This window comes from Pan paniscus, chromosome 3 (assembly GCF_029289425.2).
Source record: "Pan paniscus chromosome 3, NHGRI_mPanPan1-v2.0_pri, whole genome shotgun sequence".
NCBI lineage: Eukaryota > Metazoa > Chordata > Mammalia > Primates > Hominidae > Pan > Pan paniscus.
This window is the reverse complement of record NC_073252.2, coordinates 151,164,749-151,183,874: the sequence shown is the minus strand read 5'-3', so window position 1 is coordinate 151,183,874 and position 19,126 is coordinate 151,164,749. Positions and strand designations below refer to the sequence as shown.

General features: G+C 40.5%; 1 protein-coding gene across 12 annotated transcripts in view; it reads right to left on the bottom strand.

The window, feature by feature from the left end:
• Positions 1–19,126, bottom strand: part of TRIM2 (tripartite motif containing 2) — a 187,194-nt gene that overhangs the window by 43,049 nt on the left and 125,019 nt on the right. For 10 of the 12 annotated variants that reach the window (XM_057302194.2, XM_057302191.2, XM_057302192.2 and 7 more), the window contains 3 exons: positions 2,907–3,058; positions 1,553–1,733; positions 1–724 (listed from right to left, as the gene is read on the bottom strand). In XM_057302194.2, coding sequence (XP_057158177.1) covers positions 1–724; positions 1,553–1,733; positions 2,907–3,058 — 1,057 coding nt within the window. Of the gene's footprint in view, positions 725–1,552; positions 1,734–2,906; positions 3,059–4,223; positions 4,309–14,470; positions 14,490–19,126 lie in introns of those variants that run through there. The other 2 variants (XM_057302195.2, XM_057302196.2) reach the window with 2 other exon arrangements.

Genomic DNA, 19,126 nt, shown 5'->3' with positions numbered 1-19,126 from the left:
CCACTCGAAAGATCAAATCGTCTTCGATGGGATTCTCTTTTCGTTTTCCAGTGCTGTACATGCTTGCGGGTCTTTTCACAGCTTTCTGCTTGACGTGGCCGCTCCCCGGGGACTTAACGCGCCTCTTCACGCCTTCGGTGGTGGGAGACACATCAGCGGATCGGATCACTTTCAGCTTAAACGGGCTGCCTCGGATGTGCTGGTCATAGAGTCTCAGAGACAGGGTAAAGTCCCCTTCCTTCTGGACAGTGTACAAAAACTCATAGGTGCCGTTCTTGTTGTCCAGGATCTCCCCGTCTGCCACGCTCCCGTCGGGGGTGCTCAGTTCGGCGGTGAGGTAGGCGTTGCCGGTTTTGCACAGCTCACCGTCTTTGTCCTTGGTGGTGATGGTGACGGACATGGGCTGCCCGATGATGGTCTGCCGCAGCCCCTCGCCCGTGGCCACTGTCTCTGAGGCAACGGCGTTGGTGGTTAAGATCGTCCCGAGGTTGTGGATGGACTTCTTCAGCCCCTCGGTTTCCACGATGAAATCCAGCTGGTCGTTCTCCCGCGGGTGCAAGGGGAAGTCCTGGTCGGCCAGCTCGTTCAGCTTCTCGCTCATCTGCTTCTTCACCAGTAGGACCTCGGTCTCCGTGCCATGGTTGAGGGCCTGCGCTGTGAAGTTGCTGCAGCTCTTAATGCTCTCCTGCCCCTGGAGCAGAGTATCCAGCTGCGACTGGAGGACCTGCGGGAAAACCGGAGGCCTGGTGAGCTCGTCCCACAGGGCGGGGCCTAGCCCGGGGCAGTGCCCTCCCCCGGCGAGAAGGAGACTCTACACCTGCCCACACAGGTGGCTCTGAGCCAGCGGTGTTTGTCAACCCAGGGAACCCAGTGCTAACGCAAAGTCCTAAACTGCATTCCCAGTACCTTTTCGAGGTTTCCCTTCCGCCTCGCCCTCTCTTCCACACATGTATTTCTTGGCTCATGGGTTTTGGAGAGGGGAAAACAGAAAGGTCACTACCAAGAGCATAGCAAATTAATTGCTATGCCTGACATCTGAAATATTCATTATTCAGTATCTTTCCCCATGTCCCCATGTCCATCACCACCTAAAGGAACAGGAAGTAAACAAATGAAAACTCTCCACACCTGAACATCAGAGATTTTTTATCCCTGTTTTGTGAACAGACATGCAGAGTTAAACAAAGGCTGCAGTCAGGGTTCATTTTGAAGCTGACTAACAGGTTGGTGTGGGTGAGAGAGCAATTAAGAAACTATTTCATCTTATAATTGAGGAATGAAAGCAATCCAGTTTAACTCTAAATGCTAAAAGCATTACATTATATTCAACCTTGCCTCTTGTCAAATTATAAACTAGTACTTAAAGTCACAGAGTCATCGAATTTTGCTGAAAATAGGGGAAAAAAATAGCTGGATATTACATTCAGTGAAACCTAAAGTTTACTATACAACGATGACACTTAAGGACCCCTTGTTGCTATTAGGAAACAATAAGCTAGTGCCCTTGGATATCATGTCTCTTCCAGGACATCTGTAATGATTCTGGTCTTACTTTGTGTTTGAGGCCATAGTTGACCTCCAATTCCATAAGCAGCACACTCTTGCGCACATTTAAAGTCTTCTGGAGCTCATCAAAGGTGGAATGAATGTCATCCACGATGCTGGCCTTTTGGTTGGTTAACTGATGAATGATTTCAGAGATGAACTGAAGAGCAGAATCTATTTCTGGGAGCCTGGTGGACAGTTGTTAAAGGTCGTTATTTAACCTCAACCCAGAAATATTCCAAAATCTATCTAAACACTACATTTTGTTTAAAAAAATTCTATGCCTTTCATCATCTTTAAAAAAACAATAACCAGAGAACAGAATAAGATATGACATAATTACTGCCTTAGAGAGAAGAGATTTTGTCTCTTCAGAGACAATCAAAATTGTCAATTTCAATCTACCATCAATTGTCCAATTTTAATAATTAATTAAGTGTATAAAGACTCGAAGCTCTCTGAAAAGCCATTCTGGCCAGGTTAATTCTTTGTTGCAGGGGCCATCTGGTGCATTGTAGGATGTTTAACAGCAGCCTGTCCTCTACCAGATGCCAATAGCTCTCCCCGCCCTGCCTCCCTCTCCCCAACCCCCTGCCAAAACACACAGTTGTGACACCAAAAATGTCTCCAGGCATTGCCGAATGGCTGAGAACCACTATTCTAGATAGCTGTATCTTTTCCCCTAGCCACATAAAACATTTATCCAAACCTACTTTCTTGAGAACTTCTCGTAAGTTTCCAAGTTCTTTGAATTACTATAGAACAACCACACTTTTCTCACTACAGCTATCAGTGGAGAGATGTATTTTGTCTGCTTTTCTGCTGGCTTCTCATTTCCTCTCTTTGGTCTTTTTCATGCACCACTCAGCTACTCTGTTCCTTCATGTCTATGCCAAAGAAGGAACTTGGAAGCAGGAAAACAAGGAAAATTAGCAATCACTGCTCAAGACCATTTTGCAGAGCTCAGACAGAAAGGAGCCAATCACAGCCAACAAAATGGCCTGTATGTGTGTCAGGAACAGCAGATAAGGAAGGCTCCTCAGAGAGCCTGGTTTCAGGGATGAATTTCAGAACTCTCCTGAGAGCAGTTTATTTGAGTGTACTTTAATTCACGTAATCATACTTAGGTACTAAAACAAAAATGCCACTCATAAGGAGGCTGGAGTTCTACCAACAGGCAGAAGACAACCTTCCTCACTCATTAGTTTATGACAACAAATCCATGATAAAAGAACTTATTTACCCACAAAGCCTGATATCTCAAGGGAAATATGAACCTACTGTTGTACCTACACAAGAGGCCATGAGGCCAGGCCTCAAGTACAGGCAGCCAGTTGGGGGTTTGGGGAGGGGTCCCCCACCTTTTGTTGACAGCATCCAGCTGGACCTGGAGCGAGGCCTTGTGCTGTTCCACCACATCCTTGAGTGGAACTGTGGGGTGCTCCGCGTGCTCCCCCTCCGTGCACTCCCGACACATGGCAGTCTCACAGGACTGGCAGTAAAATTCCATCACCTGTGGATGACACAAGAAAAGTTCCTCGTTCTGGGCCACGGGTTGAGGGCTTACTCTACACTAAGCACTTGCCTTGCAGTCTCTCATAATTAAATGAGAGCCACCCCAGAATGTCAGCATTATTAAGTCTAGCTTCACAGGAGAAAAGGAAGGACACATTTTTATGTGACAGGTCTCAGAAATGGAGCTGACTTCTAAGCTGCTTCTATAACCATAAAACCAGCTTTTGGGTATCCACTGCCCTAAGGCAGTACAGTATAGGGCTGTGGTGCTCAAACATTTTTATATCAGGACCCCGTTATAATCTTTAAAAATTATTGAGGACTCCAAAAGAGCTTTCGTGTATGTGGGTTATATTTATAGATATTTCTTATATTAAAAATTGAAACTAGGCTGGGTGCAGTGGCGTATGCCTATAATCCCAGCACTTTGGGAGGCCAAGGCTGGAGGATTACTTGAGGCCAGGAGTTAAGACCAGCCTGGGAAACATAGCGAGACTCTGTCTCTACAAAAAATTTTAAAATTAGTATTTAATCAAATTTTTAAAAATTAGAACTGATAAAAATTTTAAAGTATTTAATTTATTAAAAGCAGTAATAAGCCCATTAAATGTTAATGTGAATAATGTAATTTATGAAAATAAATATATGGTGAAAAACAAAAAAATTTGTGGGAAAAATGGTATTGTTTTCCATTTTTGTAAATATCTGCAGCGTCTGGCTTAACAGAAGATGGCTGGAGACTTGTATCCACTTCTGCATTGAGTCTATTGTGATAGCATACATCACACAGCCTGTGGAAAATTCCACTGTACACTCTTGAGAGAATGAGAGTGAAAAAAGCAAATAATGTCTTCATATGATTACGAATATAGTATTGACCTTGAAGACTGCTTGAAAACGTCTTGGGACCCACAAGGGTTCCTGGACCACACTTTGAGAACTGCTACTGTTTGGCTAAGAGACTTATCCAAATGAGAAGTCTGGACTGAGCAGTTTGTCTCCTGGCTTCACCACTTATTTAGCTGAATGACCTTGGACAAATTTTCAGCCTCACTGTGTCACAACTTCTGTCTCTGTCAAATGGAGATAGTAACAGTAACCTACTTCACAGGGCTACTATGAAGAATAAGTAGGTTAGTATGCACGAAGAACTCAGATGGCACCTGGCTTTGGTACATAATAAGTTCTTAATATGTAGTAGCTGCTGTGGGGATGATGATGATGATGATGATGACATCATCTGCTTACCTGAAAATAAAAAAAATATTACCCTGACAATGACGAACTTTCAGTAACAATATAATATAAAGCCAGAAAATTAGCTTCCTTGCAGAGGTATTACCTTGTTTTCTCAGCTGGAAATAATGTCTTCCAGTTTTCAATTCCCAAAGCACTTTTAGGAGGAACTTTTTCTTGACATATAACACAATACAGAAAAGGGCATAAATCTTAATGCAGCTTGATGGATTTTCACAAAGTGAAGGCAGTCACCAAATCACTTTTATTTATACCCAATTTATGAAATAAAAGATTTTAAATTCCTAAGCCCAGGAACTCTCCCACCCAGAGCCTAGATAATACCATACATTTAGTAGGTATTCAATAACACTACTGAATGAATAAATGAGAGGAGGCTCTTAGCCATGATTCAGGTGGCATGTGTAAGACCAACCAAGGGACACCTCCTTCCTCATTAAGACTCACTATGTTACATAGTGCTTTCTGGAGAAGATTCTCCTAGGAATAAAGCACTCAGCTTGCTCATACTACATGTGTTTTGGAAAAAACCTTTTCTGGTGAACCAAATTCAGATAAAAGTCATTCAAACCATGTCCAAGATAATTTTAAATTTCATATTTATCATAGTTTCAAGTAGGTACATAGTAAGAGGTTTAGAAGGACACTTTTTTTTTTGTCATATAAAGACACTTTTTTTTTGTCATATAAAGCTGTAATTTCATGTACTTTGCTCCTCTGCAGGCCTTTTAGGAATAGGCTTGAAACATTAACTGGAAATTTCTTGTATGCATTCTCTGCTCAAAAACATTTCTCAGCTGGGTGCAGTGGCTCACACCTGTAATCCCAGCACTTTGGAAGGCCAAGGTGGGAGGATCACCTGAGGCCAGGGGTTTGAGACCAGCCGGGGAACCACAGCAAAGCTCTGTCTCCACAAAAAAATTTAAAAAATTAACTGGACGTGGTGGCACATGCCTGTAGTCCCAGCTACTTGGGAGGCTGAGGTGGGAGGATTGCTTGAGCTTCGGAGTTCGAGGTTGCAGTGAGCCATGATTGTGCCACTGCACTCCAGCCTGGGTATCGGAGCAAGATCCTATTTCAAAAAGCAAAAAAGTATTCACACTTCTCATTAAAATATGTTTTAATAAACTCAAATGAAAATTCAAATATCCCACAGAAAGACTATAATACTGGTCATTTGCACCTTATTTTGGTACAAGTCTGATACAATCCAGCAGAAAGCACAGCTTATAGAAGCTGTTCAATAATTATTCGCTGAGGGGCAATATGAGCTAAGGGGTACTTCCAAGGGATTTCCCCAGTGAGGGAAGACTATACTTTGGGTTGCATTTGTGTATTTTACCATATTGCTTTCCTTCATGTGTTCAGGAAATAGAATGATCTAAAATTATACTCAGTGTCAGCAAATGCTTGGTAACAATATATAAGCCTCATATCATAAATATTTTACTTGTTATTAGAAAAAAATTCTTAATCCAAGAAGTTTCCTGTTTTTCAAAGGGCTGGCAGAAGGCAGGATAAATGAGCATTCCCCACTAAATTCTGAGATTTCTTTGGAAAAATTTCATCCCCTGGGGTTTGTGAAACATAATTCCTATGAAGGCTGAGCTTCTTTATTACTTCATGGCTTCAGCCAGAGGTGGTTTACTTTTACCAGACATTTTATTTCTAGATTATATATAACTAGAATAGTATTTACTAATATTTCATCTTCATGGTCAGTGCTCAGGAGGTCTCTTTAAAGCAGGTTGTCACTGCCAGTCACATGTACCAGAGGACAGCCCAAAAACAGAATGTGAAAAGACTTCTTCCCTCAGGTTATTTAGGGTGTTGGGGCAAATATAAGTGTATGGACTGAGGGAATATGCCACATTAACAGTGCTTAGTCAATCCAATGGCACTCTTCCCAAACCAATCTAGCCTGGGACTGAGTTCCCACATCTTCACTGGAAGAAGGGAGCATGGCCTCATGTCTAGAATGGGTCTAGACCAATGGCAAATTTTACTTGGGAATCAGTGTGCACATTGCATTTAGAAGTTGCAAATACTATATCATATTTGTTGCATTTTGTGGTCTGAGTTGAAGTTCCCCAGCAGTATAAGAAACGAGATGACAAAGAATACTCATTGGAAGACAGAAAAGGATGCAAAATAATATAGAGTCGCGAAAAATGTAAAAAATCCTCAAGACCAGAGTTCATCATGTATGAAAAAAGATCAGCATCCATTACTATTATTATCCTTCTTTTTAATTCATATTTTTAAATGATTACAGGGAAGTGATGTTACTGAAAACAGCAGCATAAGAAAATCTATGTCAGGTCACTGGTTGGTAGCTAATCTACTGGAACAGACTTCATTAGCCACATATGACAAAACATACAAACTTTACAAAATTAGTTGCATTGGATAATAAAAGTGAGGAACGAAAAAAATATAAAATAATTAGTTTAGAAAAGTCACCAAACAACAACAGCAAAAAACTATAATAATCATCAACAAAAAAACCCTGGGGAGAGGGGAGACTCTGATTTCCAGAGTTGCCACAATATAGTACTTTAAATGTTCAGTTTCCAATGGAAAAAAGTGAAGCACACAAAAAAGGACAAAGTTCACAAAGAGGAATAAAAGAAATTTATAGGCACTCTCCCTAAAGAAGCCCAGATTGGACTTACTTGACTTTAACTCTTTCATATATGCTCACAGAGCTAATGGAAACCATATATAAAAAACTATGAGAACACTGTCTCACTAAATGGAGAATATTAATAGAGAGATAAGAATTATTTTTTAAAAGCCAAATAGAAATATCGTAGGGTTAAAAAATATAACTGCAATGAAAAATTCACTAGAAAAGTTCCACAGAAAATTCAAGCAGGAAGAAGAAGGTTAACTTGAAGATGGGCCTATTGAGATTATACAGTCTGTGAGGCAGAAAAAAAAAAAAAGGAAGAAAAAGTAACAAAACCTAAGAGGCCCGTGGGACACCATCAAGTGTACCAAATATACCTAATGAGAGTCCCAGAGGAGAGGAAGAGAGAAAGGGAAAGAACCGATATTTGCAAAAGTAATGGCTGGAAACTTCCCAAATTTGATAAAAGACACAATCTACACATCCAAAAAACTTAATAAACTCCAAACAGGAAACTCAAAGACATCCAAACCAGGAAACAGTATAACCAAACCATAAAAAGACAAAAACAAAGAGAGAATCTTGAAAGCAGCAAGACAGAGGTGACTCATCTTGTATAAGAAATATTCCATAAGCAGATTTTTTTTCTTTTTTCTGAGATGAGTCTCACTCTGTCACCCAGGCTGGAGTGCAGTGGCTCAATCTTGGCTCACTGCAACCTCTGGCTCCCAAGTTCAAGCGATTCTCCTGTCTCAGCCTCCTGAGTAGCTGGGATTACAGGTGCGTGCCACCATCCCTGGCTAATTTTTGTATTTTTAGTAGAGACAAGGTTTCACCATGTTGGCCAGGCTGGTCTGAAACTCCTGACCTCAGGTGATCCACCTGCCTCAGCCTCCCAAATTATTGGGATTACAGGTGCGAGCCACCATGCCCGGCTGCAGATTTTTTAATAGCAGATATCTCATCAGAAACTATAGAGGCCAGAAATCAATGGGGTAACATATTCAAACTGCTGAAAAAAAAATAAACCTGACAACTAATAATTTTTTATCTGGCAAAACTATCCTTCAAACATGAAGGAAAAATTAACACATTACCAGAAATACAAAAACTGAGTGTCTGTTGCTAGTATACCTTCCCTACAAGTCATGCCAAAGGGATTCCTGCAAGCTGACCTGATTTGATACACTACAAAGTAACCTGGGTCCACATGAAAAAAACAAGGAAAGCAGGTAAAGGTAACTACACAGATAAATATAAAGGTCAGTATTAATGTATTTTAGTTTTCTAACTCCTACATGACATAAAATAAAACTGCATAAAACAGCATAATCTATAATTACAAACCTATGTAGCTGAGCATACAACATATAAATATAAGCTAAAAGAAGCAAGGATTTTACATACTATTGAAATTATGTTGGTATTAATTTGAATTAAATCATTATAAGCTAAAATGTTAATTATAACCCTCAGGGCAAACAATAAAGAAAAATAAAAATATGTATAGTAAAAGAAATGAGAAGGGAATCAAAATGGTTCACTAGAAAATATCTATTAAACATAAAAGAAGGCAGTAATGGAGGAATAGAGGAACAAAAAGATATGCCATACAGAAAAAGAATAGTAAATGGCAAAAGGAAAGAAAGCCTTTCTTTTCAGTAATTAAGTTAATTAATTTAAATGGATTAAACTCTCCAATCAAAGGGCTGATACTGGCAGATTGGATTGAAAACATAATCCAACTATATGCTCTCTATAAGAGACTAATTTTAGATTCAGAGACTCAAATAGGTTGAAAGTGACAGGATGGCCCAGATATGGTGGCTCATGCCTGTAATCCCAGTACTTTGGGAGACAGAGGCAGGAGGATTGCCTGAGTCCAGGAGGTCAAGACCAGCTTGAAAAACATAGTGAGAGACCCTGTCTATTAAAAAAATACAAAAATTAGCTGAGCACAGTGGCGTGTGCCTGTAGTCCTGGCCTTCAGGAGGCTGAGGCAGGAATATCAATTGAACCCAAGATTATGAGGCTGCAGTGAGCTATGATCATGCCACTGTACTCCAGCCTGGGAAACAGAGCAAGACCATCTCTTAAAAAAAGAGAGAGAGAAAAAGGAAAAGAAAAAAAAGAAAGTGAAAGAATGAAAAAAATATTTCATGCAAACTGTAACCAAAAGGGAGCTAGAGTGGCTATTCTAATATCAGAAAAAATAGACTTAAGACAAAAATTGGATAGTATATAATTGACAGAAAGGATATTATAAAATTGATAAAACTTTAGTTAGACTGACCAGAGAGAGAGAGAGAGTGAGATGGTGGGGGGGTGCGGGGCGGTGGGTGTGTGTGTGTGGCAGGGGTGGTGTGGGAGAAGAGAGAAAGAAGACTCAAATTACAAAAATCAGGAAGGAAAGTGGTGGGGAAATTACTACTGACATCATAGAAATAAAAAGGATTATAACAGAATACTGTGGATAGTTTTATGCTAACACATTGAATAACTTAGATGAAATGGACAAATTCCTAAAAACACACAAACTACCAAAACTGACATGAAGAAATACAAAGTCTGAATAGACCTGTAATATGTAAGGAGATTGAATCAATAATCAGGAAACTTCCAACACAGAAAAGCCCAGGACCAGATGGCTTCACTGGTGAATTCAACCAAATATTTTAAGAAGAACTAACACCAATCTTTCTTAAACTCTTAAAAAAAAAATAGAAGAGATTGAGGGGTAATACTTCCTAACTCATTCTATTAGGCCAGTATTTCCCTGATACCAAAGCCAAAGATACCACAAGAAAATTACAGACCAATAACCCTTATAAATATGGATGAAAAAATTCTTAATAAAATGCTAGCAAACTGAATCCAGCTGTATATTAAAGAGATTATACATCATGAGCAGGTGGGATTTATCCCAGGAATGCAAGGGTGGCTTACCTAGACAAATTACTGTATGTAATACATCACATTAATAGAATGAAAGAAAAAACTCATTATCATCTGAATTAATGTGGGAAAAGCATTTAACAAAATCCAATATCCTTTCATGCCAAACTAGAAACAGAAGCGAACTTCCTCCTCCTAATAAAGAGCATCTACAAAAAACCCACAGCTAACATCATACTTAATCAAGAACAAGAGGATATTCACTCTTATCACTTCTAGTCAACGGTGTACTGAAGGTGCTGACCAGGGCATTTAGGCAAGAAAAAGAAATAAAATGCATCCAAATTGGAAAGGAAGAATTAAGAATTTCTCTATACAGAGATGATATGATCTTATATACAGAAAATCCTAAAGAATACACACACACACACACACACGCACACACATTCACACAATTAGAGCTAATAAATGAATTCAGCAAAGTTGCAGGATACAAGATTAACAAACAAAAATCAGTTGTATCTCTAAACACTAACAATGAATAATCCAAAAGTGAAATTAAGAAAACAATTCCCAGCTAGGCATGGTGGCTCATACCTGTAATCCCAGGACTTTGGGAGGCTGAGGCAGGAGGATTGCTTGCCCCAAGACCAGGCTGGCCAAAATAGTGAGACCTATCTCTATTTTTTTAAAAAAATCCATTTACAATATTATCAAAAAGAATATAACATAGTTGGGAATAAATTTAACCAAGGAAGTGCAAGACTTGAATACTGAAAACTACTAAATAGCCAAAACAATCTTGAAAAAGAACAAAATTGGAGGACTCATAGTTACCAATTTCAAAACTGACTATAATGCTACAGTAATCAAAACAATGTAGTACTGGCATGAGAATAGGCATATAGATCAATGGAATAAGATGGGAAGTACAGAAAGAAGCCCATACATCCATGGTCAATTGATTCTTGACAAGGGTGTCAACACAACTCAATGGGAAAAATCGCCTTTTCAACATATTATGCTGAGGTAACTAGAAATTCACATGTACAAGAATGAAATTTAACCCTTCCTTCAAACCACATACAAAAATTAACTCAAGATACATAAAAGACCTAAATGTAAGCTAAAACTATAAAAATCTTAGAAGGAAACAGGGGTGAATTTTCACGACCTTGAATCAGCAATGGATTCTTAGCTATGACACCAAAAGCACAAGCAACAAAAGAAAAAAATAGAGAAATTAGGCTTCATTAAATTAAAAGTATTTTTGAATCAAAGGACACTAATAAGAAAGTGAAAAGAAACCCCACAAAATGGGAGAAAATATGGCTAGTCATATATCTGATAAGGGTATAATAATCCAGAACATATTAAAAATTCTACAACTCAACAACAAAAAGATAAACAACCCAATTCAAAAACGGGCAAAGAACTTGAATAGACTTTCTCCAAAGAAGATATACAAATGGTCAATTAGCACATGAAAATATGATCAGCATTGTTAATCATTTGGCAAATGCAAATCAAAACCGCAACAAGATACCACTACATACTCACTAGAATCAAAAGTCAGGATCAAAAAGTCAAATAATAATAAGGGTTGGTAAAGATGCTGAGAAATTAGAACCCTTATGCTTTGCTAGTGGAAATGTAAACTGGTGCAGCCACTGTGAAAACAGTTGGTGGTTCCAGGCCAGGCATGGTGGCTCATGCCTGTAATCCCAGCACTTTGGGAGGCCAAGGCTGGCAGATCACTTGAGGCCAGGAATTCAAGACCAGCCTGGCCAACACAGCGGAAACCCCATCTCTACTAAAAATACAAAAAAATTAGCCAGGCATGGTGGTGGGCGCCTGTAATGCCAGCTACTCAGGAGGCTGAGGCAGGAGAATCACTCGAACCCAGGAGGCAGAGGTTGGAGTAAACCAAGATCACGTCACTGCACTCCAGCCTGGGCAACAGAGTGAGACTCTGTCTAAAAAAAAACCAAAAACCAAAAAACAAAACAAAAAAAACCAGGCCAGGCGCAATGGCTTATGCCTGTAATCCCAGCACTTTGGGAGGCCAAAGTGGGCGGATCACCTGAGGTCAGGAGTTTGAGACCTGCCTGGCCAACATGGTGAAACCCCATCTCTACTGAAAAAAAAAAAATACAAAAATTAGCTGGGCATGGTGACATGCACCTGTAATCCCAGCTACTCAGGAGGCTGAGGCAGGAGAATTGCTTGAACCCAGGAGGAGAGGCTGCAGTGAGCTGAGATTGCACCACTGCATTCCAGCCTGGGCAGCAGAGCAAGTCTCTGTCTCAAAAAAAAAAAAAGATCAAGGCCATCCTGGCCAAGATGATGAAACCCCATCTCTACTAAAAATACAAAAAATTCATGGGGCGTGGTGGCATGCACCTGTAGTCCCAGCTACTTGGGAGGCTGAGGCAAGGGAATTGCTTGAACCTGGGAGGCAGAAGTTGCAGTGAGCCAAGTTTCCGCCACTGCACTCCAGCCTGGCAAAAGAGCAAGACTCTGTCTCAAAAAAAAAAAAAAAAAAAAAAAAAAAAAAACAGTTGACGGTTCCTTAAAAAGTTAAACATGGAATTATCATATGGTCTAGCAATTCCACTTTTAGGTACATACCCAGGACAACTGAAAGCATATGTCTACACAAAAACATGTACATGAATGTTCACAGCAGCATTATTCATAACAGCCAAAAAGTGGAAACAACTCAAATGTCCATCAACTGATGAATGAATCGATAAATTGTGATATATCTATATAATGGAATATTATTTAGCCATTAAAAAGAGTACTAATATACCATAACATGGATGAACCTTGAAAACATGCTAATTGATGGAAGCCAGACTCTAAAACTCACATATTGTATGATTCCATTTATATCAAATGTCCATAAGTGGCAAATCCAGAGACAGAATGCAGGCTGATGGTTGCCAGGGATTAGTGGGAGGAGGGAGTAGGAGGTGACTGCTTAACGGGCATGGAGTTTCTTTTTGGGGTGATGAATACGTTCTGAAATTTAGACAGTGGTGATGTTTGCTCAACTTTGTGACTATACTAAAAACCACATTAGCTGTGCTTTTCTAAATGGTTGAGACCTGGTGCAGTGGCTCACTCCTGTAATCCCAGCACTTTGGGAGGTCCAGGCAGGAGGATCCTTTGAGCCTAGGAGTTGGAGACCAGCCTGGGCAACATAGCAAAACCCATCTCTTAAAAAAAAAATTAGCTAGGTTGGTGGCATGCGCCTATAGTCCCAGTTACTCGGGAGGCTGAAGTGGGAGGATCACTTGAGCCTGGGAGATTAAGGCTGCCGTGAGCCATGATCATGCCACTGCACTCCAGCCTGGGTGACAGAGTGAGACTTTTTTGTCTCTAAAAAAAGATTAAAAATAAAAAACATCATTATAAAAAGAAAAACAAAAAAAAACAGGCCAGGCTCGGTGCCTTAACACCTGTAATCCCAGCACTCTGGGAAGTTGAGGCAGGCAGATTGCTTAAGCCCAGGAATTTGAGACTAGCCTGGGTGACAGAGTGAGATCCTGTCTCAAAACAAAAAAACAAACAAACAAATAAAATTGTTGAAATATTAAATTTTATGTGATGTGAATTTTATTTTTTATCTTGTATTTATGTATTTATTTACTTTTGTAGAGAAAGGGTCTCACTTTGTTGCTCAGGCATGTCTCAAACTCCTGGCCTCAAGTGATCCTCCTGCCTTGGCCTCCCAAAGTGAGCCACCAAGCCCAGCCTGAATTTTACTTCAGAAACAAACAAAAAAATATTGATCTCAGCTTTGAAGAGACAGCAGCAGACCTGGCTTATTATTCCTAGTTCAATATCTTAAGTGTGTCTTGGGAAGCCAAGGCCCTGAAATGATTTTGAATTATCAATAGCTAGTCATTTTCAAAGGCTTCTGCTTCGGTTCTGACAGCTTTGGTTTAAGCTGAGAGCTAATTGTGTGGGGCGTGTAATTCTGCTGAGCTCATCCATTTCATCCATCTCCAGTGAGATGATGCTGGTGCAGCCTGGGGTGGGTGGGCAGGCCAAAAGCTAGGATGAGCTTGTTGTTGATGGATAGTCACCATTTATGTTCACCAGAAGAGACTGGCAGGATCCTATGCATTCCTAACATGCAAAAAAGATGGTCAAGGCCTTGCAGCCAACCCTGAGGCTTGGCTTCTTAAGGGCACTGACAGTTGATCCTGATATGGAAGTGGAAACTTGTTAGTGGCAGGGCAGTCTTAATGAGGACCTCTCCTTTGCACCTTTGACACCCTTGATAGTCAGGTGCCTAAGCAACCAATAACAGGGTTTAATGATCATTTGTGTTCCAGGGACCATGAGGCATGAGCTCAAGTGTCTGCTTTAAGTGCAAAGAACCTGTTAGATCACTGACCATTATTTTTCTTTTTCTTTTGTATTTGAACAATGCCACCATGGCAGTTTAATTAGAAGACAGATAGTGTCACAGCACTTAAAGTTGATGACAGGCTTTCATCCACACGTGCCAATCAGCATCAGACAGTGGAGATGGCAGCACCCTGCTTTATTGTTAATGAATTGATTTTATTAACCTTCAGATGCTTGGATTGTTTTTAAAGATCTACTCACAGCAACTAACTGCAGCAATTTATCTGGAACATTGCATGAATTTGGCTTGAATATGCAATGAAGACTTCTGTTTCAAAACAGCAGCAGTGAACTTCTACAATCTATAATCAAACAATAGAATGATTTAAGGCTCATGCTGCTAATTTGCCAAGCATTCTTGCCCCCTAATGTTGCACATTTAGATTATTTCCAATTTTTGAGCTTTATCTTCCGCTCCAGCTATTTCCTTAGAAATATTTCCACTGGTGGAATTACTGGATTAAGAGATGAGAGGTTGTATAAAACACTCATTATATTTTGTCAAATTGATGTAAACTTTCTGAAGAGCAATTTACCCTTCCACCCACAGCATATGAAAATGTCTCACCATACATACTCTCAAGAGCGCTGGTTACTACCTTTTAAAAAATTTGTAGTTAATTTGAAAAGAACTGATTATCTGTGAAGCTTGACATTTTTCCATAAATGATTTTTAGGCATTTATACATCCTCTGTGGATTTTCTGAGTTATTTGCTCATTTTCTTTTATGATGCTCATATTTTTCTTAATTTGTAAGTGCTCTTACATATTAAGAATTTGCAGGCCGGGCGCGGTGGCTCACACCTGTAATCCCAGCACTTTGGGAGGCCGAGGCGGGCAGATCACGAGGTCAGGAGATCGAGACCATCCTGGCTAACATGGTGAAACCCCATCTCTACTAAAAATACAAAAAATTAGCCAAGTGTGGTGGCGGGCATCTGTAGTCCCAGCTACTCGGGCGGCTGAGGCAGGAGAATGGTGTGAACCTGGGAGGCAGAGCTTGTAGTCAGCCAAGATGGCGCCGCTGCACTCCAGCCTGGGCAACAGAGTGAGACTCCGTCTCAAAAAAAAAAAAAAAAAAAAGAATTTGCTGGTGGGCTGGACATAGTGGCTCATGCCTGTAATCCTAGCACTTTGGGAGGTCCAGGTGGGAGGATCCCTTGAGGCCAGTTTGCAACCAGCCTGGGCAACATAAGACCTTTTCTCAACAAAAACTTAAAGAATTAGCCAGGCATGGTAGCATGTTCCTGTAGTCCCAGCTACTCTGGAGGCTGAGACAGGGGTATCACTTGAGTCCTGGAGTTGGAGGTTACAGTGAACCATGATAGATAGTGCCACTTGCACTCTAGCCTTGGTGACAGAGTGAGACCCAGCAAAAAAAAAAAAAAAAAGGGATTTGCTGGGGTATTTTAATTAATAATTTTACAGCCAATGTCATAAATTAAGCTACTAATGATTTTCTTTTTGTTCTATCTTCATTAGGTTTTGGTATCAGGGTTATAAGCGTATCACAAATGAAATGGGAGATCTTTCTAGCTTTTCCTACAATGCAGAAATATATATACTATGTATTTAATAAACATACTATACTATGTATAGATATTTCTGTTCTTTTCTTTCTTTGTGTATGTTCCATATGTTTATTTTATTACTCTTTTTCTAACTTGAGTTGAATTCTTTTTTTTGGGGGGGGGGTAGGGGCAGGGTCTCGCTTTATCACCCAAGCAGGAGTACTTTGGCACGATCACAGCTCATTGCTGCCTCAACCTTCTGGGCTCAAGCAATCCTCTTGCTCCACTATCCCCCCTCGCCCTTTTTTTTTTTTTTTGAGACAGAGTCTCACTCTGTTGCCCAAGCTGGAGTGCAGTGGCACAATCTTGGCTCACTGCAATCTCTGCTTCCCAGGTTCAAATAATTCTCCTGCCTCAGCCTCCTGAGTAGCTGCGACTACAGTCATGTGCCACCATGCCCAGCTAATTTTTGTATTTTTAATAGAGACAGAGTTTTACCATGTTGGCCGGGCTGGTCTCGAACTCCTGACCTCAGGTGATCCACCTGTCTCGGCCTCCCAAAGTGCTGAGATTATAGGTATGAGCCACTGTGCTTGGCCTCATGTTTTGATTTTTTTGTAGAGATGAGGACTCACTATGTTGCCCAGGCTGGAATTCTTTTTAAATAAAGGAAAATACTTAAACCTATAAAATTTCCTGGGTAGAGATTTGACCCTACACATTGGATAGAAAAAGTTTCCACTTCCAATACTTTGTAAATAGTCCAATTTTCTATTATTTCTATTATTTTCTATTATTTCTTTGATTAAATAATAATTAAGTTTTAAAGGAGATTTGTTTTTTCCCCATAAACATGTGTTACTAATGTAATTTTAGTGCATTGTAGGGCAGGAACTTGCTTTACACAATGGGAAAATATAGTGGTATTTTCTTTGTGACCTAGTATAAGATTAATTTTAGTTGCTGAAGTTCTCACGATCTAATAGCTTAGCTTAACAGACTTTAGCACAGGCCTTTTTATTTGTGGGAGGCAGATTCTTGAGTCAAAGAGTACTCTTTTCTCTGAAATTCACGCTGTCTTCCCCAGGCCCATTGATGCTATTCTAGTTCCACCTCTTATCTCTCATTTGGACAATTCAGTAAACTCATAATTGGTTTCCCAGCCTTTAGTGTCTGCCACCCCATTCCTCCAAAATGTCAATAAAATACCTATCTCCTGTTCGGAAGGCTTTGATGCTTTTGCAATTTAAGAAATTGACGTCAAACATGTTCTTAATGATATTCACAGCTCATCCCAATCTCTCCACATCTATCTTTTCAGGCCCACCTGTGTCCCACCCTCAACTCCGCTGTCTCCATGTTCTAGCCGCTTCCTTGCGCTATAAGCTGTTGCCTGAATTTCATGACATTCTCACTTTACTTATGGAGGTAACATTTATTTATTTTTTCTTAATTTTTTTTTTTTTGAGACAGAGTCTTGCTCTGTCACCTGGGTTGGAGCGCAGAGGCGCAATCATGGCTCACTGAAGCCTCAATGTCTGGACCCACAGGATCCTCCTACCTCAGCCTCTGAACAGCTGGGACTACAGGTGCAGCCCCATCATGCCCAGCTGATTTTTGTATTTTTGGTAGAGGTGGGATTTCGCCATGTTGCCCAGTCAGGTCTCAAACTCCTGGGCTCAAGCGATTGGCTTGCCTCAGCCTCCCAAAGTGCTGGGATTACAGGCATGAGCCACCATGTCCGGCCCTTAGAAACATTAGGAGACCTACTATAGACACTGGTGTAAATTTGGGATATGAAGGGGCTGTCATGTAGAATGAGAAATAATGACAGTTAGAAATATTAGCTTGGCCGGGCACAGTGGCGCATACCTGTAATTTCAGCACTTTGGGAGGCCAAGGCAGGTGAATCACTTGGGACCAGGAGTTTGAGACCAGTCTTGGCAACATAGTGGTCTCAAACTCTACAGAAAATACAAAAATTAGCTGGGCGTGGTGGCATGCACCTGTAGTCCCAGATACTGGGGCAGAGGACAGGACTGAGGTGGAAAGATCGCTTAAGCCAGGAGGTCGAGGCTTCAGTGAGCTATGATCGTGCCACTGCACTCCAGCCTGGATGACAGATTGAGACTCTGTCTCAGAAACAAAAACAAAAACTAAAAAACCCATAAAAAATAAAACAACCTAATGTTTCTAAGACTTTACTCCTCTATCAAGTCACGTCTCCAGAGAGCCTCATTTTAAGGGGCGCTCTTACACCTGATAGAAATACCTTCCCATAACTAGTATTTAGAGTGCAAGCTCCAGGCAAAGACAGCCTCAGCATTCACTAAGCACCAGTGTGAGAAGTGGTCATGAGGAAAATACTCAACCTGCTTTCAAAAGCAGCATTTAAAAGTTCTTTTTACAAAATTTAGATGATCAATTTCCCTTGGCATAAAATGCATGGAAAACTGATAGCTATTAATAGCCTGGTGTGCTTTCAATTAAATTATTACAGATGTGTAAGCCATGGTGTCCTTCTCTTGTTTTGGCTACCAGAAAGCTCAGGATGCTATTTCTTCCAGGGCTAGCTTTTACAATGTGCCCAGCAAGCTTTGTGACTTAAACTGTTCCAGCCTCAGTTTCTTCATCTTATAAAGTGAAAGTAACCAACAACTACTTTGCAGAGGGGGGTTTAAGGAGCCAAATACGGTGTCTGGCAAATTTGTTCAACAAATATTTATTGACTTCTATGTATAAGACACTGCCCTCAGTGCTAGGGGTCTAATGACAGGTCCTTGCCCTCCCAGAGCTCACATTCTAGAGGGAAAGCCAGGACTAATAAGTACACAAATACACAGCTGATGGCAAGCAGACCACAGTGAGCACCAGGGAGGAAAGAAAGCAGGGACATGATGGAGGGTAACCAGCTGTAAGAGGCAACCTGTGTTAGACGGTACAGGTGGAGAAGACTGCTGTGTGCAGGAGAAATTTGCAGTGAGACTTCAAGGAAGAGAATAAGCTCGCCACATAAAGAGGAAACAAAGAGCAACCCAGGCAGAAGGAACAGAACAGCCAGGCCCCAAGGAGGGAAACCATTTGGCAGGTTCTAGGAGGCTGGTGAGGCTCCAGCACAGTGTGCAGAGAGAATGCTGGGAGATGAGGTAAACAAACAGTAGTGTGGCTAATAAGAATTGCTTTGCTCTAATGATTGCTTGCTTGTCTTAGTGGTTTTGTTATACCTGGGCCTTTTGTTTTAAGCAGTTTCAAATACTTTTGAAGTGACCAATATACAAATGAGATGAATATAAAGTAATTAATGAAAAAATGTTAAAGCTGACATTTATCAAGATCCTACTATAT